Here is a 27307-nt window from a genome sequence, read left to right on the forward strand (position 1 = left end):
CGTCCTGCAGGAGGGAGGACGTCCTCCGTCCACCCTTGAAGACACCGACGTCCTGCAGGAGGTAGGACGTCCTCCGTCCACCCGGAAGGAGGACGTCCTCCGTCCACCCAGAGGACACTGGCGTCCTGCAGGAGGGAGGACGTCCTCCGTCCACCAGAAGGACACCGGCGTCCTGCAGGAGGGAGGACGTCCTCCGTCCACCCGGAAGGAGGACGCCCTCCGTCCACCCAGAGGACACTGGCGTCCTGCAGGAGGGAGGACGTCCTCCATCCACCCAGAGGACACCGTCGTCCTGCAGGAGGGAGGACGTCCTCCGTCCACCCGGAGGACACCGACGTCCTGCAGGAGGGAGGACATCCTCCGTCCACCCAGAGGACACCGGCATCCTGCAGGAGGGAGGACGTCCTCCGTCCACCCGTAGGACACAGCGTCCTGCAGGAGGGAGGACGTCCTCCATCCACCCGGAAGGAGGACGTCCTCCGTGCACCCGTAGGACACCGCCGTCCTGCAGGAGGGAGGACGTCCTCTGTCCACCCAGAGGACACCGTCGTCCTGCAGGAGGGAGGCCGTCCTCCGTCCACCCTTGAAGACACCGACGTCCTCCGTCCACCTGGAAGGAGGACGTCCTCCGTCCACCCAGAGGACACCGGTGTCCTGCAGGAGGGAGGACGTCCTCCGTCCACCCGGAAGGAGGACGTCCTCCGTCCACCCAGAGGACACCGACGTCCTGCAGGAGGGAGGACGTCCCTCGTCCACCCTTGAGGACACCGGCGTCCTGCAGGAACACGCTACAAACACACAACAACAACAACAACAACAACAACAACAACAACAAACTCCCTTCAATGTATTTCAAAGGTTTTAATGAGCCACAATCAAACGTTGTTCAAAGTGCAAAGTCATCAATACGTTAAAAACAAACAAAAACAAGAGACTCGTTGTTTGGAGCTGAATTTCTATTTACACCTTGAAGAGATTTTAAAACGAGTTTAAAAGGAGCAGAAAGTTCAATAAAGTCCATTTTAATTTAACTGCAGCTCCTGAAGCAGGTTCACCATCTGCTGCAGGGCTAAGGCACTGACTGTCAAAATAAAAGTACCACGTTGGATTGTTATTACACTGACTCTCAAAATAAAAGTACCAAGTTGGATTGTTATTACGGTGGCTGTCAAAATAAAAGTACCAAGTTGGATTGTTATTACACTGTCAAAATAAAAGTACCAAGTTGGATTGTTATTACACGGACTGTCAAAATAAAAGTACCAAGTTGGATTGTTATTACACTGACTGTCAAAATAAAACTAGTCCAGTACAATATGGACTGGGAGTCATGAATTGATTGAGCTGATTGGCTCTACTGAGCATGTGCAGAGGAAGTGGTGACAGAACCAGAGCGTTTTCCAAACGGAGCCGGAGTAAGAAACGGAGCCGGAGTAAGAAACGGAACCGGAGTAAGAAACGGAACTGGAGTAAGAAACGGAACCGGTGTACGAAACGGAACCGGAGTAAGAAACGGAGCCGGAGTAAGAAACGGAACCGGAGTAAGAAACGGAGCCGGAGTAAGAAACGGAACCGGAGTAAGAAACGGAACCGGAGTAAGAAACACAGGTTCACTTTCTCTGCGTATCGAAGGAGGAGATGAAGAATCAAACCATCAAACCTTCTGAACTCCGGAGGAAAAAGTCGTTTCGGTTCCTTCAGCGATCTGAACGAAAGAGAACCCAGTGAGACGAAGGTTGTCGTTTGAACAGTCGGGGAACGTGGTTCTACTCACGTCGCTGGTTCACCGCAGCTTCTTGGAGATCGTCGTCCCGACGAAGCCGAAGACGATGAAACACACCAGAGTGAAGAACGCTGCTCCGAGCACGGCGCCTCGGTTCACCAGGACTGTGGGAACCGACAAGAACCATCAGGAACCAACAGGAACGTTAGGGTCACATCTGTAGTTTGTCTTGCAGGAAATGAAAACGTTTGTTTGTCTGACCTTCAGGTTCTTCTTCTATCAGAGTGACGGCGGCGCCGAGCATCGGGACGTGGTCGTGATTTCCAGAAGCATCGGTGAGGAACTCTGCAGAACCTGCCGGAACCTGCCGGTCCGACTCAGGGACCGGCGCCGGGAGCGAGACTGGACCTTCTGACTCGCTGTCTGAGGAACCTGGAACCTCGTCTGGAACTTCTTCAACCGCAGCTTCTTCTTCTTCTGGGTTCTCCGCAGGACCGCCCTCCTCTGGATGTTCCACTACAACGACAGGTTCTTCTGTGGCCAGTTCCTCGCCGGTAGATTCTTCAAGTACCGCTATGGCAGGTTCTCCTGGAGCTGGTTCTTCATCAGATGTTTCCTCGAGATGAACTTCAGCAGGTTGTTCTGGAGCTGGTTCTTCATCTGTGGGTTCTTCAAGAACAACAGTCTCGTCTGGAGTCGGTTCTTCATCTGGAGATCCAGCAACAACAACAACAGATGGTTCTTCTGAAGCCAGTTCTTCATCTGTGGGTTCTTCAAGAACTCCAACTGGTTCTTCTGGAACTGGTTCTTCTTCATTAGGTGCAGCAACAATAACGGGTTCGTCATCTGTGGGTTCTTCAAGAACAACAGTCTCGTCTGAAGCCAGTTCTTCATCTGTGGGTTCTTCAAGAACTCCAACTGGTTCTTCTGGAACTGGTTCTTCATTAGGTGCAGCAACAACAACGGGTTTGTCATCTGTGGGTTCTTCAAGAACAGCAGTCTCGTCTGAAGTCAGTTCTTCATCTGTGGGTTCTTCAAGAACTCCAACTGGTTCTTCTGGAACTGGTTCTTCATTAGGTGCAGCAACAACAACGGGTTTGTCATCTGTGGGTTCTTCAAGAACAGCAGTCTCGTCTGGAGTCAGTTCTTCGTGTGGAGATCCAGCAGCAACAACATATGGTTCTTCTGAAGTCGGTTCTTCTGAAGTCGGTTCTTCTGAAGCCGGTTCTTCATCTGACGTTTCCTCAAGAACTACAACAACTGCAGATTCTTCTGGAACGTCTTCTTCATTCGATCCAGAAACAACATTCTCTTCTGGAGAAGGTTCTTCATCTGTGGGTTCTTCAACAACTACAATAACTGCAGGTTCTTCAGGAGGCGCTTCTTCATTTGTGGGTTCCTCTGGGACAGCAGCAACAACAGGTTCTTCTGGAGCCGGTTCCTCATCTGGAGATCCAGCAATGACTACGACAACAGGTTCTTCTGGAGCCAGTTCTTCTTCATTAGGTCCAGAAACAACCACAGATGGTTCTTCTGGAGCTGGTTCATTATCTGTGGGTTCTTCAAGAACTACAACAACAGGTTCTTCTGGAGCCGGTTCCTCATCTAGAGATCCAGCAATGACTACAACAACAGGTTCTTCTGGCGCCGGTTCTTCTTCAGATGTTTCCTCAACAACGACAACAGGTTCTTCTGGAGCCGGTTCTTCTTCATTAGGCCCAGGAACAACCACAGATGGTTCTTCTGGAGCCGGTTCTTTATCTGTGGGTTCTTCAAGAACTACAACAACAGGTTCTTTGAGAGCCGGTTCTTCTTCAGAAAGTGCAACAACAACAACAACAACAGGTTCTTCAGGAGGTGATTCCTCGTCAGTTGGTTCTTCAAGAACAACGACAACATCAGGTTCTTTTGGCTCAGATGCTTCTTCAGGTTCTTCGAGAACGTCAGCTTCAGGTTCTGGAATGACGACAACCACGTCGTCTCCATTTGATTCTTGTGGCGTCGTTTCTTCTGAAGCTGCTCCGACTGGTTCTTCCACTTCAGTTACAGGTTCCACAATGACGGGTTCTTCTTCAGGTTCTCCATCAGAAGCAACTTCCTCCTTTCCGTTCTCTTGGAGAACAACGTGGACAACCAGCTCTTCATCTTCTGCCCGTTCCTCTGGAGCTTCTCCTCCTGGACCAGGAACCTGAGAACCACTGCAGGTACACGAGGCCACAGGAACCAGAACAACCGGCTCAGCTGGTTCTGGTTCTTCCACTGTCTCTGCAGGAACAACGGGTTCTTCATCTGATTCCCCTCCGACGTCGTCATCCGGTTCTATCAGTAACATTTCTTCTGGAACATCTGCATCCTCTGAGGTTTCCTCTCCTGCAGGAACAGCGAGAACAGCTGGTTCTTCTTCTGGTTCTCTTGCCTCTGGTTCTCCTGCCTCTGGTTCTCGTTCCTCCACAGGATTATCCGTCTCAGCATCTTCCTCTCCAGTCGGTTCCTCCAGAACTTCATGTTCTGAAACCTCTGAAGGAACCAGCGGTGCTTCTGCAGCGTCTTCCGCCTCATCAAGAACCTCCGGTGAAGTTCCTTCTGTAATCCGGGTTCCTTCAGCGGGTTCCCCTGGAGTTTCCTGGTCCGACTCCTCCGACGTTGTTCCTGGAGAAAGTTCTGGAGCTTCTTGTTCCGCGGCGGCGGGTTCCTCGTCTGGTTCTGCGGCAGAAGGTTCCCGAGGGTCAGACTGTGGATCTTCAGGCAGGACTGGTTCTGGAAGGGCTCGTGGTTCTTCCTGTGGAGGCGGAGCCTCTGGAATGTGGTTCTCCTCCACAGGAAGTTCCTCGTCGACGACTGCAGGAACCCGAAGGTCCTGAGCAGCTGTGGAACCAAGAACATCTGCAGCTTCATGACGGATCCACGTTCCTCGCGGCTGCTTATTTACAGAAACAAACGTTTTATTACCATCAGGTGAATAAATAATAAAAATAAACGTCTTCAGATGTTTGAGATTTTGAAAGAGTTTATAGAAACGATTCGGTAGAAATGTGAAGATTGATCAGATCAAAAATCTAAATAAATCTACTTTATTTCAAATAAGCGTTTTCTAATTGTGTCATCTAAATATATAAATACATAAAGAAACAAAAAAAAAGAAATAAAATAAAATATTTTGTCTAGAACTCTGTCAGGGTCGTTTTGGATTTTTAAACATTCAACATTTTTAAAACTTTGGATTGAAATGTGATTTTTATATTAATCTTCACATCTTAATGGTGTTTAAGTGATACGCCAACATTATATATATTCTAGTATATAGAGTAAAGTAATAAAGTAAAGGTACATTATAATACATTAGAACAAAAAACTAATTAAATAAATAAATAATTATTTATATTTGCAACAATTAAAAGAAAGTGATGCAATTTGAGTTTTTTTTCCACATAAATAATTAATTTGTCATCAGTTTAATTTCTCTGGTTTGTTTCGATCAGTTTGAATAAAACGCGTTCAGACGTGAATCGTAAAACAGCGGCGACGAAACGACGAGCCGGTTTTTAACACGACAACTGATCCCGACTGGAACTGAAGACATTTACACTCTGATTCTAAACTCCACATCCTGAAGGTTCTACCACAGAACAAATCATTGAGTTTTACAGTTTCTGAAGGTTATTTGAGTTTAAAAAGAGTTTTAGTGTCTCACGCTTTGTGTAACTTCAAAGCAGGTTATGCAACTTCAAAGCAGTTTTATGAGAAAACTGATTACTTCTGTAATGAAGTTTTCTTTTACGTTCACGTGATGAATTAAGCGACAGATATTCCTGGAACACATCAGGCGGGTCGGTTACAGACTAAAACAGTCCAAGTGAACCTCCATGCAGACGGTTGGACTCACGGACGGGCGCCGCGGCGCCGAGGAGAACCTGGAGGAGAACCAGAACCAACACGGAGGAAACCTTCAGCAGGAGCTCCATCTTCCTTCACCCGGCCGGCTGGAAGGGCGGAGGAACAGTCCCAACGTAGAACCGCTGAAATCCTATACCCCCCCCCCCCCCCCCCCAGACACACGTGACTGAGGGGGGGAGGGGGGGCACATGTTAGAGGGGGGGGAGGGGGGTCCATATGGACAGGCCGGGGTCAGGGGGGGCTGTTCGGGGGGAAACAGAGACCCCTAGAGCCGCAGAGGCGTCATGAAACTGGAGCTGCACTAAAACCAGCTATTTATTGACGCTGCTTTTTCTACTTTTATTTATTTTTTTGGCTCCTTTTTACTCCGTTTTGTCTTTTTTAACTTGAATAGCTTTTTTTTTCTTCACCTTTTGTTTGTGTTTTCATTGTTAATTGAATATATTTGTTCATGATTGTGAAAAAAACCCAAAAAAGTTTGAGAGAAAAGAGAAAAATCTCTCCGACTGTAAAACTTCCTATAAGTTTAATTCTATTTCCAACACAAAACCTCCCACGTCGACCCGTTTATGGAAATAAAACGTCACATCATCGCTCGGTAACGACCGCACCGAGTTTTGTGTCTCGTCCAGTTTTCACGTTTATCGTTTCCTCTGATCGACGCTCTGCTCTGCTGTGTCTCGTTGCCTCCTGCTGTGTTTCAACACACCAGCCCATCTGTTTCCACCTTCCAGCTTCTGATTCACTGCAGTTTTCCTGCACTTGGACGAGCAAATTCCCAACGACTGGGAATCACAAGAGTTGAACTTGAAACTTAAACTCGTAACCTAAAGTCATAAACATGATTCAGAGATATTTAAGTTTGATAAAGTTTAATTAAATTAAAACGACACCTTCATTTTGTAATTTCGTTCCTCATATTATATTATTTTCTCGTTAAACTCTGATGAGCCTGGAAAGGATAAATAACCTGCTTTTATTTGGACTCACGGTGAAAACGGAGATTCTGTATCTGTCTTTAGTTTTTACTGAGAAAATCATCAAATAGGGTAAAAACGAACAAAAAAAACGGTGAAAAACAACAATTTAAAAGGTAAAAAGTGTCTCTCAGCATCGTCGTCATGTAAAGAGTGTTATAATAACAAAGTTATAATAATAATTAAAGTTTCTCTGTAGTTTTAGTCGAGTTTCTCTCCAAAACCTGCATCAGCAGGAGGAAAAATCCCGTTAAAAACAAGTTTATTCTGTCGTTTCCTCAACTTTCTACCTGAAGAGTCACATCCTGTCGACATTGAGGGTTTTTCAGAGCAACTCGCCGAGGAAAACACCGTCCAGCCGCACGTTATTCCACAGTGAAGTTACCATATTTTATTTCTTTTAAGTGCCATTCATGCATATTGGGGAAAGGAGGAAGAGGAGGAGGAGGAAGAGGAGGAGGAAGAGGAGGAGGAGGAGGAAGAGGGGCGGTGGTATCGACAATTCTAATAACACTTGAGTTATTTTACAGCACTAAACGAATACAAAGAGTAGCTGTGTCACCTCATCGGACAACAAAAGTAATAAACCGTGCAATAAACAAACAAACAAACAAACAAATAAAAAGAGACAAAACCGGGGGGGAAAAAAAAAAAAATTACAAGAAATGACAAAAGACGAAATCAGAAAAAAAAACAAAAAACAAATATATATTATCAACACTGAAACACTGAATGTAGAACCGTAGTACAGGTAAAAGGTAGTGTCACACAAAAAGCCAACGCAGTTCATCACATATATACAATATAGATATATACATACTGTCACCCTCTGATTGGACAATAACAAAATACTCTCCCCCCCCCCGCCCGCCCGCCCCCCCTCCCCCCCGCCGGCCTCGACCCCCCCCCAGAGGAAAGAAAGGGATGATTGAAAAGACGTATATGTACAAGCACAACAACAAACCAGCACTGAACCAAAGCGCCCGGTCAGCAGTAATGTTGGCAGTTCGCTCCCACGTTGTAACAAGGATTGCTTTTTTTCTTTAATTCTCTTTTTTTTTTTTCCTTTCTTTCTTTCTCTCCCAATAACAACAAGAACAACGATAAGAAGAATAATCTCTCTGGCAGGTTCGTGTCCAGCGGCATTAAAAAAAACAAACCTAAACTGTCATCTGGGAAAATTAAAAATAAAAAAAAAAGGAGAAAAGACGCGCGTTCATTCACTCACACGCTGTAAAAGTTTGCGTTCACACTGCAGGTTGAGATCCTCGCCGGCGGCTCCGGGTCGTTGTGCGTCGGAGCCGAGAGCCAATCAGAAAGAAGCGGAGAAACGCAGGGAAAAATCCTCCGATTGTCAAAATAGCACAAAACATTGAAGAAGAAAAATAAAAGAAATAAAAAAAATAAAACATGAAATTCACATTTTTAAGTCATTTTCTTCTCTTTGAATTTGAAACTTGTGATCTGGTGAATTAAAAAGTTGGTTATGAATCTCCGTGGAGATAAAAGCTAAAAGGATAATAAACCTGTTGTTGTGGAGCTCAACGTGACTTTTACTCTGGAAAACGTTCCACCAAATGTCAGTCGACTGTTTGACGTGATAAAAGTTGGAACCTGCTGCAGGCGACCAAAACGACTGAAATGTAAAAACGATACGCCGGCGCAGGAACTCTAAAGTCCTCGTAAAATGTAAAACACTACTTTGCAAAAAAACGTTAGTTGTGGTTCTACTTGTAAGGTTCCTCCGACTCTGCCCCACCACTGTTGTCGCATAACAAAGTTATTTGAATTTTGAATCTCCAGCCGAGGAAGTCGGGGGAATCCTTCTTCGTGGGCGGAGCCTATGTGTGACATCACGAGTTGTGCAGATCTCCATCTGTTGTGTTTATATCGGCTTGTTTCCTCTTAAATATCAAGTTTTTACAGTGTTTTGAAGTTCTAGTCGGCGTTTTATGAGCCTTGATGAAAGATTGAGCCTGGAAGAGACCGAAAGGGAGGAGAAAAGGAGCACGGGCGGCGGGAGCGGCTAGCTCGGGCGGCTAGTAGCCGATCCAGTAATACCTGGACTCATCTTCGGTGATTCCACAGTCTTCTAGCTCTTGGACGTGTTGGATCCAGGAAGTCGGTCGTTCTGCCAAAAGTCAGGAGCCTCAAAGCCTCAAAGGTGAAAAGTGGCGTCTGCTGAGGCGAGGAGACGAGGACGAATGGAGGACGAAGCGTCTTCTGCTTCCTCCAACATGTTCCAGACGGGGTCACCGATGGCAGAACCACCTTCTGTGTCTTCTTCATCAATCACTGGCTTTGAAATGACCACGATGATGAAATCTGGTTCAATTCAGCCTCTTCGTGGTCAAAACTCTGATCCTCCATAATGTAAACACAACTTGGGCGTGTGCACAACTCGTGATGTCACTCTGTTATTGTCAGAAGCTCCGCCCAGCAGAGGAAATAGCGCCGTTTAGCGGCTATTTTATCACAGATTGTCGTGTTTTAACATTTGACCTTCAGCCAGTTAGCAAGAAAACGTCCCTAGAAGAGACACCAGAGGGTTCTGGAGGTGGAACCTTCATTTCACTGTGACTTTAAACGTCGGCGGGAATTCAGACGGTTTGAGATTCAAGGTTGAAATAATTCAGTCTGAATCACAAGAAAATAGTGGAGAAACAGAAAGTTCCATATTTGGTTCAGTTTTTTTTGGGGAAAAAAAAAAGTGTTAAACATTAAAAAGTGTAAAAAAAACAACAGTTCCCTGCGTTCACCACTGGGGGGCGCACTGCTCCAACGGGTTCCCAGACCTGACCAGCAGATGGCAGCACTGCTCAGCGAGGACGAGCTCCACATCATGAACTCCGGATTGGTGAAAACATGAACGTCGGAGGTGAAGCGTGACGAAACTATCCGGAAAAGGGGCGGAGCCCGATGTGGTTTGTGGCGCTCTTCGTCCTGCAGTGTGAACGCCGCCCGACGCTCGTCACACCCGCCGACTCGGCGTTCCTCAGCCTTCGCCTGGAAGGGCTGGAACTCGGGGGGGGGGGGGGGGGGGGTTTGGGGTTCTCCGCCCGGCTCCCGGCGGCGCAGGTGGAGCGGGAGGCGGAGCTCCACGCCCGCAAAACGTACGGGAAACAGGAGGTGGACGAACGAAGCCCGAAACTGAAGTGAAGCATTGTGGGTAAAACGGCAGTGTCTCTCTGTCGGCGGCGAAATGTCGTCAAATCAGGAGCGTCCGTGATTGTCTTACAAAAAACGAAACAAAACGACCCTAAACTACGTTAAAAATGTGAAATCGGTTAAAAAAGATTGGCTCCGCCCACTTCTGCAGGTAAACATAAAGGTAAACTCGACCTTTGGCTTCTGATCGGGATCAAATTTCACACATTTATTCTGACTATATTAAAGGAGGAACCCCGGCGTCTCCCCGCCCCTCCCCCAGTGGAGGCCACGCCCCTCCCAGTGGAGGACACGCCCCTTCCGGTGGAAGCCCCACCTCCACGCTTCAAAAATTTAGATTTTTATGAATAAATAAAGAGTAAAATCTGCTGCAAGTTTTGTTTTCTGTTGCATTTTGTTCAGTTTAAATCTTGAATTAAACAAAGAATCTCTGGTGGTTTTTTCTGTTTTTTGAGTGACAGCGAGTAAAAATAATAATAATTTAGTCATTTGTGCTTATTTTTATCTATTTCTACTCCAGTCGAGTATTTTCCTCCGATTGTTTTTTTCTATTTAAAAAATATTTTTGTTTAAATATTTGTTATTTTTCACTCAAAACAACAGAAAAGACCAGAAAATGTTTTTAGCTTTAATTTATTGTAAATTGGCCTCGGGGCTGATTCAACATCAGCGTTTCTAGCTTCCCGCTTTATTTCCTCAAGTTTTCCTCGTGTTTCGTTTCCTGCTCGTTGACAGACGAGAGGTTAAAGGTCAAACTGTCTGTCGGTCTGCAGGCGTCCTCCACCTGCCTGATCAAAAAGACAAACTGTCGTCAACAAGACGGAGGTGAAAAGAAGGAATTTGTTAAAAATAACAAACGGAGGATTTTTTTGTTTTTCTTATGATTTGTTGACGTCTCGTCTCCCGTCCAGCCGCAGGACATAATCGTCCTCTAGCAGGACGGACTCGTCCAGACACAGGACTGACCCGTCCTACTGCAGGACAGAATTGTCCTCCCGCAGGACGGACCTGTCCAGACGCAGGACAGACTTGTCCAGACGCAGGACAGACTTGTCCTCCTGCAGGACTGACCAGTCCTCCCGCAGGACGGAATCGTCCTCCTGCAGGACTGAACGTCCTCCCACAGGACAGACTTGTCCTCCCACAGGACGGACCCTCCTCTCGCAGGACGGACTCGTCCTCCTGCAGGACGGACTCGTCCAGCTGCAGGACTGAACGTCCTCCCACAGGACAGACTTGTCCTCCCACAGGACGGACCCTCCTCTCGCAGGACGGACTCGTCCTCCTGCAGGAGGGACTCGTCTTCCTGCAGAACAGAATCGTCCTCCTGCAGGACGGACTCATCCAGCTGCAGGACGGAACGTCCTCCCACAGGACGGACTCGTGCTCCTGCAGGACACACCCGTCCAGCTGCAGGACGGACCCGTCCTCCTGCCAGAGACACTTTGAGAAGACAGACTGCAGCTCGGGTGTCTCGGTGGGACGGACGCTAAATAATAGTCATGAAAACGTGACTTCCCTTCTGCCGTCGTTCTTGTTGAATCGTGGAAACGGAGGAATGAGGCGACGGACGACTGCCACTTCCTGTCATCTCTCCCTCTCTCTCTCCCTCCGTCTCTCCATCTCTCCCTCCGTCTCTCTCTCTCCCTCCGTCTCTCTCTCTCCTTCACCCTGTTGAAAACCTCGCTTAGTTTAGTCTTTAAGTTGTAAACCTCACTTGACCACCGACTCAAAGTGACCAATGAGCTCCGTGGCGTCGCTCTGAAGGGGGGAACAAAAGAACAGAAAAGAAAAGAAAAGAAAAGAAAAAAAGAGAGAGAGAGAGATTAACTCATCCAAGAGGCAGTTTGAGGCCAAAGTCAACACGAGAGTTACAAGCTGAACACGTCGCTCAAATCACATGACAGTTACAGAGCGGGGGGGGGGGGGGGGAGGAGGAGTTGAGGAGGAGGGGGAGGAGTTGAGGAGAAGGGGGAGGAGTTTTCACGAGTTCTTCCGTCTGCAGGCGATCGATCACTGATGATTGTCTTCAAGGAAACATGACCGACGTGTTTGTGATCCTCCGTCGTCCCTCCGCCTCGCCGGACAAACTAAAACTCAACAACAAAAAAAAAAAAAAAAAGGAAAACTAAAAGGAGAACCAGAAAAGCCAACGGGGAGGAGGTCCGGGAGGGGGCGGGGCCAGGCGGTGGGCGGGGCCAGGCGGTGGGCGGGGCTAGACGATGGAGTCCCAGTCGAAGTCGTCCTGGATGTCGTCGGCTGGCAGGCGATGCATCTGGAAGCTTCTGGTGGGGATCATGTGCTGCTGGTTCATCTGTGCGTGGTGCCCTGCCCAGAGGCACGTCGGCAGAAACACAGAATATCAAGACGAAGCCTCGTTAAACACAGACAATCAATCATCGTTCTAATTGATCACATGAGGGAGAAAGACCAACAGGAAATGTAATAAAAACCATCGTGCTGAATTTAAAGTTGTTGAGAAACTTAACAAAATAAAAGTATTTCTACATTTTCCTTTTAGCATCAAACTAAATGTTTTCAATCATAAACGCTGATATTCTGATATTAATACTCTGTAGTTTCACCAAACATCTATAAACCACAACTTTTCGTAACAAAATGTAACTGAAGTTAATTTATTCATTTTAATACAGTTATTCTACTGACATTATTGATTATAAACCTTCTTCCTCGTTAACAGTTTATTATTATTATTATTATTATAAATATCAACACTGGATCTTAAAATATCGGTGCTCGTTCTCAAGTATAAAATATGAAAGTGAAATTATTGTTCAATGCATTTGATTTTTTCCTGATTTGATTTCATGTTATTGTAGTTTTTTTTTTTTTTATGTAAAGTGTCTTTCAGTGGACAAAAAAGTCCTGTATATATATATATAATGTATTATTATAGTTATTAGTACACCTATACCAACAATATTCATGGAGTCTATTTCTTTAGGTTGTAGTAATAAAAACAATAAAAACAATAACAATAATAATACTAATAAAATCATAATCCAAATTATAATAAAAATACTACTAATAAAATATAAATATAAAATAGAACAATAAAAAGTAAATACTACAACTAACAATAATAATCATAATACAATTATAATAAATACTACTAATACTAATAACATAATAATACAATTAGAATAATAATAATAAAAAAAATACTACAACTAATATCAATTATAGAATTATAATAAAATCATAATAAAAAATACTACCAATACTAATAATAAAATTATAAGATAAATACTACTAATACTAATAACATAATAATACAATTAGAATAATAATAAAAAATAAATACTACAACTAATAATAATACCAATAATAAAATTGTAATAAAAACCATAATACAAAATACTACAAACACTAAATACAATTATAATAAGAAATACTACTAATAACATAATACAATTATAATAATAATAAAAAAATAAATACCACAACTAATAATAATACCAATAATAAAATTGTAATAAAAATAATAATAAAAAATACTACAATACCAATAATAAAATTATAATAAAAAATACTACTAATACTAATAACATAATACAATAATAATAATAATACCTAAATACTACAACTAATAATACCAATAATAAAATTGTAATAAAAATCATAAAAAAATACCAATACCAATAATAAAATTATATAAAAATACTACTAATACCATAACATAATTAGAATAATAATAAAAAATAAATACTACAACTAATAATACCAATAATAAAATTGTAATTAAAAAATACTACTAATACTAATAACATAATACAATAATAATAATAATAATACCTAAATACTACAACTAATAATACCAATAATAAAATTGTAATAAAATATAATTTAACAAAATACTACCAATACTAATAAGACAAGCATAAGAAAAAATACTAATAATACTAATAATAAAATAATAAGAAAAATGCTACTAATACCACAATATAATTAGAATAATAATAAAAAATAAATACTACAAATAATAATACCAATAATAAAATTGTAATAAAATATAATTTAAAAAAATACTATCAATACTAATAATAAAATTATAAGAAAAAATACTACTAATACTAATAACAACATAACAATACAATTAGAATAATATACTAATATAATAATAACTCCTACTCCTACTGCCACTGCTGCCAGTGTGTCACCTGTCATGGCGGGTCCTGCGCTGCTCATGGGCGGCAGGTGAGGATACCCTGGAGGACCCATCATGGACATGCTCTGTCTGGAGTCCATGTAGAGATTTGCTGACGGACGAGAGACGCAAAGCAACATTCAACTTTCTGGACTAATAGTGAGAATACTGGTACATGCAGTGTGTACGGCCACGAGTAACTCATAAAAGTTAGAAGGCTGAGAAACGGGTTTGTCCTCACAAAGATTGATGATTTTTCAAGTTAATGTTCTAATTAACATTTTACACAGACGTGACTGATTCCTAAACTGCTAAACAAAGAGTTTTCCACCTGTGTTGAGGTGCTGGCTGGGTTTGTTGGTGTGCATGGAGCCGTGGCAGACGGGCGGCTGCACTGCCCCCTGTGGCTGGATCACGCCGGTGCGGGCGAAGAACTGGTTGATGGACGAGCAGAGGTCTGCGATCTGGGTGGGCTCCAGGGACCAGTTGTTCAGCTCTGCTTGTCTCATGCTCTCCCTCAGGCCTTTAACGGGGAGACCAGACGCAGGTTTTTACACACGGGAGGAGACAAGTCGCGCCTCGTTCTCACGCTTCCGCCGTGAAAAAATGGAATGCGAGTGAACCTGCGACCGTCTCGCCGTGCGCACAATCTCAGTCTATTAAATGAGAAACTAATTTACAAACACGATGCAGGAACCTGGCTGCAATATGTATTCATTATGTCAGTAACCTTCAGTGGGTGATACTTTAAAAAACACCCTACCTTGCAATCCTAGACTGTAATTGGATAAACTGACCTGCTGAGCTCGGCGTTTTGGTAATTAAACTTGAAGGCAGTGTTATTTAATTGAAGAGCTCAGTTTAATTAAAGTGGTAATCAACTCCACAGTGTCAACACTTCGGCACTCGATCAGCAGCGTCGTACCGCAGCACATCCTGCAAACGCGCGCGTGTGTGTGTGTGTGTGTGTGTGTGTGTGTGTGTTTCTTTTGATGGCGGTGATGTTTGGAAGGTGGCAGAGTGCAGCAGGAGCTACTGGAAGTGTCCATAAGCGCACCTTGGAAAGGTGAAAGGTCGACCTCAGCCCAGTTATAGCTGCTAGCAATACGACAGCTTTCTTTCAGTGCGTCCAGATTTGGGTACCAGTCAGACAGTAAACCTGCAACACACACACACACACAGCAGACTGGCGGTGACATCACACATCACACGGAGACAGGAAACACGGCGGCCCGCCGTCCTGAAGCCGGGTTTAAGGAGACATTTTAAAATGTGCGCTGGAGCCGGAGGGGACGAGAGACGGCGGTTAGCGCCCGGTGGCCTGGCAGTTGGAAAATATTTAGATCACTGTGATTATTGTATTATTAAAAAGAAGAAAAAAAATGTATGTAGCACTAACAAGGGTATTGTATGTTTCTCCACCCAAAGTCTCTCTCTGTCTTTCCTCTCCTCTCCTCTCCTCCATCCTTTCACCTCAGGCTTCCTCCACCCCTGACTCTGGTGTCTACAAAGTTTCTCCTGTTGGAGGAGTTTTTCTTTCCACAGTCGCAAACAAACCTGCTGCTCATGTGGATATGTTGGGCTTTTCTATTTTCTCTATAAAAGCACATTGGAATGACTGTAATGTATTTAAAAATGTCTTTCTTTTAATTTAAAAAAAAAACAACCACCCGGTGGCCAGACGCTGCAGTTCCCCCGGCGTGGCCACCAGGGGGCGCCAGGAGACTCTGGACCGGCTTTGTTCTCACTGCCTCCAACACTTCCTCCGCGCTTCACCAGGATAAAACTTAAAGCATCCGGGTGACATCAGGTTCAGCGGCGGCGGCGGCGGGGGGAGAGAGGGAGGGAGGGGGGGGTGTGATGGACAGGATGGAGGGGAAACGACAGGACGACGGCGGCGGCAAGGCGGAGGAGGAGGAGGAGGAGGAGGAGGAGGGTCTTACCTGGGTTGCAGGCCATCTGTTGCTGGGCAGGATGGGGCTGGTGGGAGAGGCTCTGGTGCTGCTGGCCGTGCTGGGAGGGGTGCTGGCTGTGCTGCGCGTGTTGGGAGGGGTGGGGCGTGTGCTGCTGCGGGTGCTGGCCGTGCGACGGGTGCTGCTGGCCGTGCTGCTGCGGGTGCTGCTGTTGGTGCTGCGGGTGCTGCTGGCTGTGCTGGTTGTGGGCGGCGGCGGCAGCGGCGGCGGCTGCAGCGGCGGCGGCGGCGTGCTGCGAGAGGTGCTGTGCGTGGGGGGAGGCGTGGCCCGGGTGGGACAGCGGCACCTGGCCAGCGCCGGCCGGGTGGCTGTTGGAGTGGCTGTTGGCTTGGTTGTTGGACAGGCTGTTCTGGGAGCTGATGGCGCCGCTGGGGGAGTGTTGGTAGGAGCAGGAGGTGTGGGTCTGCTGGGGGGAATCTGACGGGATGCCCATCAGCCCTGGAACCACAACAACAACAACAACAACAACAACAGTCAACACTTCATCCTTACGGCTCGTACGACCAACACTAATAATAAAGTGATAAGAAAAATACTGCTAATACTAATAACATAAAAATACAATTAGAATAATAAAAAATAAATACTACAACTAATAATAATACCAATAAAATTGTAATAAAAATAATAAAAAAAAATGCTACCAATACTAATAATGAAATTATAATAAAAAATACTACTAATGAAATAATACAATTATAATAATAATAAAAAATAAATACTACAACTAATAATAAAATTGTAATAAAAATAATAAAAAAATGCTACCAATACTAATAATGAAATTATAATAAAAAATACTATTAATGAAATAATACAATTATAATAATAATAAAAAATAAATACTACAACTAATAATAATACCAATAATACAATTGTAATAAAAATAATTAATAAAATGCTACCAATACTAATAATGAAATTATAATAAAAAAATACTAATAAAATAATCCAATTCTAATAATAAAAAAATAAATACCACAACTAATAATAATACCAATAATAAAATTGTAATAAAAATCAATAAAAAATACTACCAATACTAATAATAAAACTATAAGAAAAATACTACTAATATTAATAATAACATAATAATACAATTATAATAATAATAAAAAATAAATACTACAACTAATAATAAAATTGTAATAAAAATAATTTTAAAAAAATGCTACCAATACTAATAATGAAACTATAATAAAAAAATACTACTAATAAAATAATCCAATTATAATAAAAAAATAAATACCACAACTAATAATAATAATACCAATAATAAAATTGTAATAAAAATCAATAAAAAAATACTACCAATACTAATAATAAAACTATAAGAAAAATACTACAAATTCTAATAATAACATAATAATACAATTCTAATAATAAAAAAAAAAATACAACTAATAATACCAATAATAAAATTATAACAAAAATCATGCTCTCCAGCTGCAGAGCCTCTTGAACAGGACTGGAGCAGGAACATCTGCACACCCAACCGCAATCAGCCGAGTGGCGGGTGGAGGAGGGGGGGGGGTCTTGAGAGCCCCCCCCCCCCCCTCCCCCGTCCTTCACAGCGCTGGCACAGTAAACCTATTTCACTGGAGTGCTTTTAGAGCGACCCCCCCCCCCCCCCCCCCCCCCCCACCTCTACGTGCCAGGGTGACAAAGGTGCATCTCTTATCGGCAGAAAGCCCATTGTCCGACCGGGGAAACACAGAAAGCAATTAACGCGGCGGCGGAATAATAACGCGAGCTCATTACCTATTATCAAAGCCGGTGAATTAGCTCACTGTCTACGGCGGCGGAGTGTGAAATCCCGCAGCTTGATTATTTACGCTTTTTTTAATTGCAAGAGCTTGTCCGACTAAGAGATTTCACTCTTGAAAAAAGGTAACGGCTTTCAACTAGTGAAACACAGATAAAGAGATGAAAGGAGAGGAACTCTTTGAAGACATTCAGCATGAGATGCGTTCGATTTGGGGGGGGGGGGGTACAGGGGGAGCCGCGTCCACTTTGCTCACACCTCGCCTGTCTAGAGCTCCATGTTTATCAGTCAATCACATTACAAGCAAAACGGCTTTTTAAATGAAAATTATTTTAGATTTTTGTGTGAAAAGCCGAACGCAGATGCGTTCTAAAAGTGTGGAAATCAGACTCTCCGCCACAATTTGAAGTTTGGCTCAGGGAATGTGAAATTCTCAGAAACATCAGGCTGTATGGGACCAACGTTAAGATATCTGAAGCTGTAGTTCATCCCCAATATCTATAATTTATGTGGACGATGTAAGATTAGGTGGACATTTACATATTGTTAAACAACTTTATAACCCCTTTGTGAGTCTGTTTTGTTCTGTTTTTGTTGTTGTTTTGTTTGGATTTGTGTATTGTTTTTTCCTAATATTTTTCAAAAGTACTTTAAGGAATATTGTTTGTTCGTAAGGCACCTTGATATTTAATTGTATGGATGCTAATCAAGCAATATTTGTTTCTGTATTTCTACTGTGATGTAATTTGCCTTGTTAAAGTAAAAAACTCAATAAATATATATATATATATATAAAAGAAAAGAAAAGCCGGACGCCGGCTCTCTCCGGACGCCGCCTCTCTCCGGACGCCGCCTCTCCGCCGTCGTGACGAACGAAGCTCCGATCCAACAGGTTGACAGAAACCACAGTGCAGTTTAACGTCACCCGTCACTTCTATATTTTATTAGAAGTTTTTATTCTTTTTTGCTATTTCTATTCAGTAAAGGTTAGTGGAGAGTCTGTATAATATTGCACATAATTATTTATTTTAGACTTATCCTATTTTATTTATTTTATTCTTTTTTTCTATTTCTATTCAGTAAAGGTTAGTGTAGAGTCTGTATAATATTGCACATAACTATTTATTTTCGACTCATCCTATTTTATTAATTCTTTATTCTTTGCTCTCTGCGGCTCCTGTCCTGTAAAAAGCTGCTGCAAGTTGAATTTCCGTCATTCTGAATCTCTGAATCTCAGTAAGTTGTGATGAAAGTGAACCGACGGGAAGCAGCCGTGTCACGAGGACAACCTTAAAGTACAGAGTCACGCTCTAAGGAAACGCTTTGTACACTCTACAATTCTAGATTTAAACCTGAGATTCTGTGAAAAGATGGAGAGAACAGCGGTGTGGGTCCAGGCAGCCTGTCCAATACCTGCTCACCTCCCCGTAAAGCTCATTAGTGGCTGAACACTCTCCGGACCCAGCTGCTCACAACAAACCCACATTAGGAGAATCATCCCGTCCCCTGGATAAGTGAAGCTTAGGCCCTCCATTAGGGCTCCACTCCGGGGCCCCCAGGGGGCCACTCACCTTGCTGGCTGAAGGACTGCTCAAAGACAGACTTGTAAAGGCTGCGGAAGGAGGCACTGAGATCTTCGAACTCTGAGAACAGGAGCTGCTTGTCCCGGTCTGGCATGTTGTACTGGGACTGCGGGGGCTGCTGGAGGCTCAGGGACTGGGTCACCGGCTCCGGGTGACTGCTCACCTGCAGAGACCAGCACAGGGAGGACATGGAGGTTAGAGGGGCACCAGGTTAGAGGGACACCAGGTTAGAGGGTCACCAGGTTAGAGAGGCACCAGGTTAGAGAGGCACCAGGTTAGAGGGGCACCAGGTTAGAGGGGCACCAGGTTAGAGGGGCACCAGGTTAGAGGGTCACCAGGTTAGAGGGTCACCAGGTTAGAGGGGCACCAGGTTAGAGGGGCACCAGGTTAGAGGGTCACCAGGTTAGAGGGGCACCAGGTTAGAGAGGCACCAGGTTAGAGGGTCACCAGGTTAGAGGGTCACCAGGTTAGAGGGGCACCAGGTTAGAGAGGCACCAGGTTAGAGAGGCACCAGACTAGTGGGGCACCAGGCTAGAGGGGCACCAGGTTAGAGGGGCACCAGGTTAGAGGGGCACCAGGTTAGAGGGGCACCAGGTTAGAGGGTCACCAGGTTAGAGGGGCACCAGGTTAGAGGGGCACCAGACTAGTGGGGCACCAGGTTAGAGGGGCACCAGGTTAGAGGGGCACCAGGTTAGAGGGGCACCAGGTTAGAGGGGCACCAGGTTAGAGGGGCACCAGGTTAGAGGGGCACCAGGTTAGAGGGGCACCAGGTTAGAGGGGCACCAGGTTAGAGGGGCACCAGGTTAGAGGGGCACCAGACTAGTGGGGCACCAGGTTAGAGAGGCACCAGGTTAGAGGGGCACCAGGTTAGAGGGGCACCAGGTTAGAGGGGCACCAGGTTAGAGGGGCACTAGGTTAGAGAGAAACCAGACTAGCGGGGCACCACAGACCCGGGGCGGGTGGTTCGAGGTGAATCGTTAAAAAAAAAAGAAAAAAAGGTGAGGAGCAGTCTCGTCTCGTCTCGTCTCGTCTCGTCCCGGGAAACCTTTTCCCAACGTCACTTATTCATCTACCTTTTTGACACAAAGTCGTTTAGTGTGAAAATAGCAAACGTCAAATCTGATCTATTTATGTGTTCAGATCATTTTTTTCCCCATCGATATTCACAGAAATGCCCATTTTGTGTGTGTAGGGCTGCAGCAGTGGGGCCGGCCTCCTCTAGGTGGCGCCAGGAAGCTGCAGGAAGGCAGCAGCAGGGGACAATGTGATAATTGGCATTCTTTTCATTGGCCTCTTTAATTTTCCGGAGTGAGACAAACAGTGGTTCAGTGGAGACGGCGTCCCTGCAGGGTGTCCATGTTGTCCCCGCTCACCAGGAAGCGTCCTCTGGGGCTCCCACTTCCTCCCAACGGCCAGAAAACCGGCGTTTGAGGCCCAGCGGTCACTTCAAACCGGCTCCAACGGAAGGTGGGCGTGTCCGGACGGCCGGACCGCGGCGGCTGATGGCCATTACTCAAGTTGCTGCAACTGCACCGTGGAGTCGGCGAGTTTACAACCCCCCCCCTGGACCATCGCCCCCCCCCCCCCCCATCGAGTCAGGACTCCACCCGAAACGATCAAGTGTTCTGCAGTTGTGAAGCTGAATTTAACGCAGACAAACTGAAGCGGTGAGTCAGAAGTCTGAGTGCAGGAACCAACTATTAACCAGGTATTGTGAGTTGAAGCTTTTTATCCAGCAGCCTTTAACAAAACATGTCTAATTATGGGAAACTCGTTACAAAGTCCAACACTGACTGCTTGGTGTGTGTGTGTGGCGTGAGAACGAGTGAGTGTGTGTGTGTGTGTGTGTGTGTGTAGGACTGGGTCATTCAAAGTGCGAGACGAGGACAGAGTGAAACACGAAGGACTGTCTAATTGTCCCGCTGAGTGACTGGACCGCCGTTCAGGGGCGTCGCTCACCCGCCACATCGCCAACAATCACGCGGCGGCGGCGGCTTCCCGCCGCCGCCGCCGCCGCCGCATTAAGAGAGCAAGTCAAACGGACACAAAGCCGATACCCAGGTGGCGAAGCAAAATGTATTTAAAACGAAATCAATAGCAATACCTTGCGCAAATGAGCGGACATTTTACCCGCCTGTTTTTAACGTGGGGCCGTCGATGTAATGTGTGGCCCCCCCGGGGGGGGGGGGGGGGGGTGGCGACACGCCGCGCAACCGGTTTGTCAAGGAGGCGGACGCGCGGAACCGTCGCTGTTTCAACCGCCCAGGACACCCCCCGAGAGGAGGCCGACGCCAGTTATTGATCATGACGTCCTCCCGGTACGACGTGTGGGCGGGCGGGCTGGAGAGCAAGGCAGCAGGGCAGCAAGGCAGCAAGGCAGCAAGGCAGCAGGGCAGCAAGGCAGCAAGGCAGCAAGGCAGCAAGGCAGCAAGGCAGCACCGCGGCCCGGGGAAGAGGGAAGAGGTGATAATACAGCCAGAGTGTTTACTGCTGCTGCTCTGCCTGCCTTGAGAGAGAGAGGGAGAGAGAGAGGGAGAGAGGGAGCGGGCGAGCGAGCACATCCATCAGGCTGAGCCGATCGATGGTGGGCGCCTGCAGCAGGCAGCGGTGGAGGATGCAGGAGGACCACACCAAAGAGGGGGCATCTCTGGTGGGAGGACATCAGAGGAAGCGCTTTTCCTTTGTCTGGCTTCCAGGAGCGTGCAGCTCTCCTCTGGTTCCCTGAACCCCCCCCCCCTGATGCTGCGCCCTCGCTCATGTCCACCCTCAACCTCGCTCTATTGCCGTCTACGGCAGGCTCCTCTGAAGACGGCCCCCCCGGGACACCACCCCCCCCCCCCTCCTCCTCCTCCTGATCACATGAAATATGGGATGTAGTACACTGTTTTATTCTCCTCCAGTCAGCGAGTGCGGCTCGAGCGAGGCTGAGGAATGTGGAAGCGACGGCGGTTTATCACGGAGCTTGGCGGAAAATAAGAATTATACAAGACTAAAAGACGAATATCCGGTTATAAATACCAAAAATAAAGAGATGCTCATCGGCTGGAATTCCTCCAAATACTAAAAAGTCAGGGGTTTTTTTTTTTGTTTGTTTTTCTTTTCCCCGCCACACATTCTTTACTGAACGTCGGGGATCTTGTGTGTTCAGGCCTCCTGTTGCTCTCCTGCCCGTCATGAGGGAGGACATGAACCCGTCGCCACTTCAAACCACAGCTTGTAGTTCAGAACATTTAAAACGTGAAGAACGAAGAATGAAGTGCAGAGGAAACCTCAGTCTTAAGCGGCTTTTAATCGTCGAAGCCGCCGCAGTGAAATATTTGTCTCTTTTGAGCCTGTTTGGGTTTGAACAGGATGTAAACAATCGATATCACTCGCTTTATTACACTTATCTTAATAAAGCGTTTATTTATTCTCCGTTTTTATGCCGTTTTTAATCCCTTTGTTTTAACGTACTTCATAATCTCGGCCCGCTTAAGATAAAGACTGTTAATCGCTTCGTTTGAACGTCTTTCTTCCCTCCGTGAAACACAGAATCCCCTCGTGTCTCACTGGCGAATAAATAAATAAACTGTCCAGATGCTTCTGGTTGGTTCCGTCTTCTAAACCAGGTTGAAGACACGGTGCCTCCAGAACTCTAAAACTGACGTTACGACGTGGAAAACTAATAATCAGGTTGATGGCGACTCGTTGGGTTCGTTGATATTAAACAAACAAAAACATGGCGGACGACGAAGATTTAACTCTTTTTAAGTAAGACGCGAGGATGGTGATGATTTTAGATGACGTCACTGTGGAAACACATGATGTCACATCCTGTACACCACTGAGTGCACTGTAACTAGATACAGTACCTCAATATGATCATATAGTTATGTACATATCAGTGTATAACGCATATTATGTATTTAGTTTCGTAAATCCGTATTAAGTAAGAACAATCAATTGGTGTCTAAGTAGATAGATAATTACTTTATTCATCCCCGAAGGGAAATTGTTTTGTTGCAGCAATCTGGTACATACGAATATTATAAAATACAATAGAATAGAAATAAAAGTAAAAAATAAAAGTGAGTAAAACCGATTAAAAACATCCTCACATTTCTTGTGCAGCCTTTTAATGTAAGTAGGGTCCTGGGAATGTATCCAATACTTTATACTCTATTATTAATCTATATAATATGTATTATTAAAACTGTTTTACCACCTTGTAGTAAGCTCTGAATCCGTCATATTGCTTTGATCTTTCAGTAAAATCTTACATGAAAGAGAGTGTGAGTTTATTAAAGCCTTGGATGCACAACCGACCAGTTCCTACTCTCGTCCACAAGTGGGGTCAAAAATGACCCCAATTCAAATCAATGCGTTTTTGCAACATACTGGGTTGTGATCTTCAAAATCTTTAAAATAAAGAGTTGTAATATTTTCATATTCTAGGTATTCCTCATAAAACATGTTTGTGACATGAGGCCATTTGCATTTTTATTTATTTGTTCATAAATTTTAAGAAATTGCAGTTTTTGTATCACGACCCCACTGTTCCACAAGCAGTTCCTACGGAATCTTCTATGAAACTTAATTCTTAGCAACTCTGACAGTCCCACTTACAAATCCGATATCAACTCACACATCTGATGCAACTTTGACTGTCAATACTGTCCCTCTTACACATGTGATGTCATCAGTCTCACCGACCTGGAGGTCATTTTCACCCAGCAACGTACATGTGAGTATTATCTCCATTTATGAACTTTCATTGACAGATTATGACGTGTGATCAAATTAGTAATCAGATTAGCCTACTTTGTTGGTAGCTAGCAGTATTGTATTTGGCTAGGTAACACAGTATTGTGTTCGCTGCGTCTTACCGGTGTGTAGCTGTGCACGCTGCCCACGCTGTTCAGATTGACGGAGGCCAGACTCTGATCGGACAGGCTGTTGTTAAGGCTGCTTCTTGGACTATCGCTCCCTTCCTGGTCTGTGTTGTACAACGCCACCTGCAACGCAGACACGTACCGCCGTTAGCAACACAAGCACACCTTGATGACCGTGGATGGAGAGCGTCCATTTCCTCCGAGATGGACATGACATGTACCGTCGTCTCCGGACGACAAGCCACGACTTTTTCCCCCCCAACCCTTTGAACCCCGTGGCTTATAACACGATGCGGCTAATTTATGGATTCCTACAGGTTAACAGGCTTCACGCCGCCAGATTCTACTTCCTCAAGTAGATTCCTGCTGTCTTTAGCCTCTGCGTCTACAAAACTGGCCTTAAAAGTGACATTTGTGCGTCTTGGTGAGCTCGTCTTGCGCTGCTTCCCGTCAGGAGCTCCAGCAGCTGACTGACCTCAATGCTGCGTTCAGGTGCATCACGTAAACCGGAGCGCTGGACTTCGTGGCTCAGGAATCTTCCTTCTCAGAATCACAATGGGCAAATAGCCGATAAAATACCTTATCAGAGATAAAATGCTTGGTGGTTATGTGTCTCTGTCTCTTGGCTTCGCAGCAGGAGCACTAGGCACAACGCAGCGCCGTGTGCAGGAATTTCCAGCACTATGAAAGAGAATTGATGAAAATATGACCGATAGCGTGTTCCTGCAGTGAAACTATTGCCCCGTTACAACGTCAAGTGCAGCTTATATATGTTTGTTTGGTTTTTTTTTGGTAAAATTTTGCAGATGCTGCTTACATTGTGGTGCTCTCTAGTGTAGGAAATACGGTATATTTTAATGGAAGTGTGGATCCGGTGGACGCGTGGTAACTGCAGGCTGGTTCTGTCGGTGTGGGCGAGGCGGGGCTGCCACTCCTCACCCTCCGCGGTCACACCGGAGTCTCCACGGCGATGAGCCGGCGGCCCGGAGACGGGCCGAGACGCTCCCCGTCAGCAAAGGTCACTCCACTGGCGACGTCGGCCACATCTGCTCGCCGAGCGCAAACCCGACTGGGACGGCGAACAAAGGATCCCAGTGCAGCCGAGACACTGACCTTTCAATGTCGGAGCGAAACGAGCCCGGGCACTTCAGGACGACCGTCTTAATTACCGTCTAACAAGGTTTAGCCGTCCCCCTCCTCCCCCTCCCCCCCCCCCCCCCTTCCCAAGTAAAGTGCGCCGTCAGACAATTAAGACAATAGTAAGAAGAACAATCCGGATGATGAGTATAATGAAGCCCACAGAGACGAGCGGGAGAGTCGAGGTCGAGGAATGGCAGCGATGCAGCGGAAGAGGGTTTGGCCTTTGGGCTGCATGGCGGCGCTCCTGCTCTCCTGCTCGTCACGGAGAGGAGACACAGTGGGCTCTGTGTGCAGCACAATGAGGTGGCAGCTGCAGCAGCAGCCTTCAGGCAGGCAGAGCGGCCCGGCCCGGCCCGGCCCGGCCCGGCTCGGCTTCCTGCCTCCCAGCAGCAGCAGCAGTGGACCGGCTCACCAACACCCTGGTTTCAATCCTGCATCATATTGAGCCTTGAAACCGGAGCCGGGCTTCTACACAGAAATCAGAGCGAGTGCCTTTTCCCAGCATGCCCCCCCCCCCCCCACCCCCCCACACCCCTTTCCCTTCCTTCCTCGCAGTTCTTAACTAGGTTTTTATGAGAAGAAAGGATAAGTGGAGCTTAAAACTAATAATTGTTTTATGAAAACGCACATTTCAAGAATTGAATATGATGCAAATGTAATGAACTTTACATATAAATTGCATTTTGTCGCTTCAGCAGTCCCGACGCTCTTTACACCATCAGTCACATTCACCCGCTTTCCCATAAAGGCCTGCGGCGGCGGCGGCCGCGACAGACATGCTTCTTTTAAGATAAAAACAGATCACATTTTTTTTACGTCAATTAGCACGCCATATAAATCAGGATTTAGGCTTTTCAGATCATGTGTCCGCAACAAAAACAGTGAAAGGAATCGGCCGGTTGTTCCTGGTTAGGTGAAGCTAACAAGGGAAACCGAAGTCGCTCCATCAGAAACGAGCTTAACGCCGCCTCCACCCGTCACTTCCTGACAAAATGTCACTTTCAAAAATTCCATTCAGCGGCGGAAACACGGTCTCGGCGACACGGAGGGAAACTTCACATGAAGACAAACTGCAAGTCATTTGTTCTGCTGTGCGACGGACCGACTTCATGGACTCTTTGATCCTTTGATCATTACTGCATTAAAACACCGTCGTGCCAGTAGGAATTAGTCAGAGGTTTATTCACATCTCAAGGTCAACGAGCGTTTCCATTCCTCCGTCCCTTTTTCAGCACCACTTTATTTAACGTAGGGCAGCGGAGCGCGGCAGCCCAAACGTACGACCGTCAAGAGGCTCCGATCTGAGTCATCAAACCGCCGAGCGAGACGGAAAAGTTGGGAAGAACACAGATTTTCTTTTTTTTTTTTAAATCCATATTTTAAGACTAGCAGACTGAGATGTCGGTGATGCTACCAAACTAGCATTAGCCTCAACGCCATGCGGTTGGGAGTAAAAACACCCACAATGCAACAGCGACGGGAGTTTTCTGAACATTTCTCTGCAATTTTCATTAAAACTGGCTTCATAAATTCTTAACTGTACATTTGCCTTTGAAATGAAAACTATGTTTTTTGGATGTGCACCACAGAACTGGGGGGAAAAAAAGATAAGTGTTTGCTTGGTGCCTTGCTGGTAGCGAGCAAAACAACTATAACTAAGAAATGGTTCTCCTTGGACAGACCAACTTTAACGTTATGGTGGGAAACCACAGTGGAAATCTATAGGATGGAAGAGTTCAAGGTTCAAGGTTCAAGGTGTTTTATTTGTCATATCGCCAGTAAAAGCCAGGTTTCACAGTGAATGAAATTCTTATTTTGCCGTCCACCCTGAAGCCGACCTATATAAATAAGTATATACACAAGAGAATAAAATATTAAAAATTTAATTAAATAAAGAACAGAGCAGTGCAAAAATATTAGACTGCTTTGGTTAATGATAAACACGGTTGGTTTGACGCAAGTCGGGGTAAGAGGGCGACACACACCAATGCAAAAGGCCCAATTCCATACTCAAAATGTAGACTATAGTTAGTCTTTCCTTTTCT

At 45.5% G+C, this 27307-nt stretch overlaps 1 protein-coding gene across 1 annotated transcript in view; it reads right to left on the minus strand.

The window, feature by feature from the left end:
• Positions 1-11812: 11812 nt before the first annotated feature.
• LOC308129390 (forkhead box protein J3-like) overlaps positions 11813-27307 on the minus strand; it is a gene marked incomplete at its 5' end in the record, with an annotated part of 28557 nt that continues 13062 nt past the window's right edge. Inside the window, 9 exons of the mRNA XM_080495330.1 lie at positions 11813-12090; positions 13944-14042; positions 14262-14453; positions 14988-15089; positions 15874-16341; positions 19240-19414; positions 24117-24245; positions 25077-25191; positions 25423-25638. Coding sequence (XP_080351456.1) covers positions 11978-12090; positions 13944-14042; positions 14262-14453; positions 14988-15089; positions 15874-16341; positions 19240-19414; positions 24117-24245; positions 25077-25191; positions 25423-25638 — 1609 coding nt within the window. The 3' untranslated portion in view covers positions 11813-11977. The remainder of the gene's footprint in view (positions 12091-13943; positions 14043-14261; positions 14454-14987; positions 15090-15873; positions 16342-19239; positions 19415-24116; positions 24246-25076; positions 25192-25422; positions 25639-27307) is intronic.

This window comes from Blennius ocellaris, assembly GCF_963422515.1.
Source record: "Blennius ocellaris genome assembly, chromosome: 4".
Classification (NCBI taxonomy): Eukaryota; Metazoa; Chordata; class Actinopteri; order Blenniiformes; family Blenniidae; genus Blennius; species Blennius ocellaris.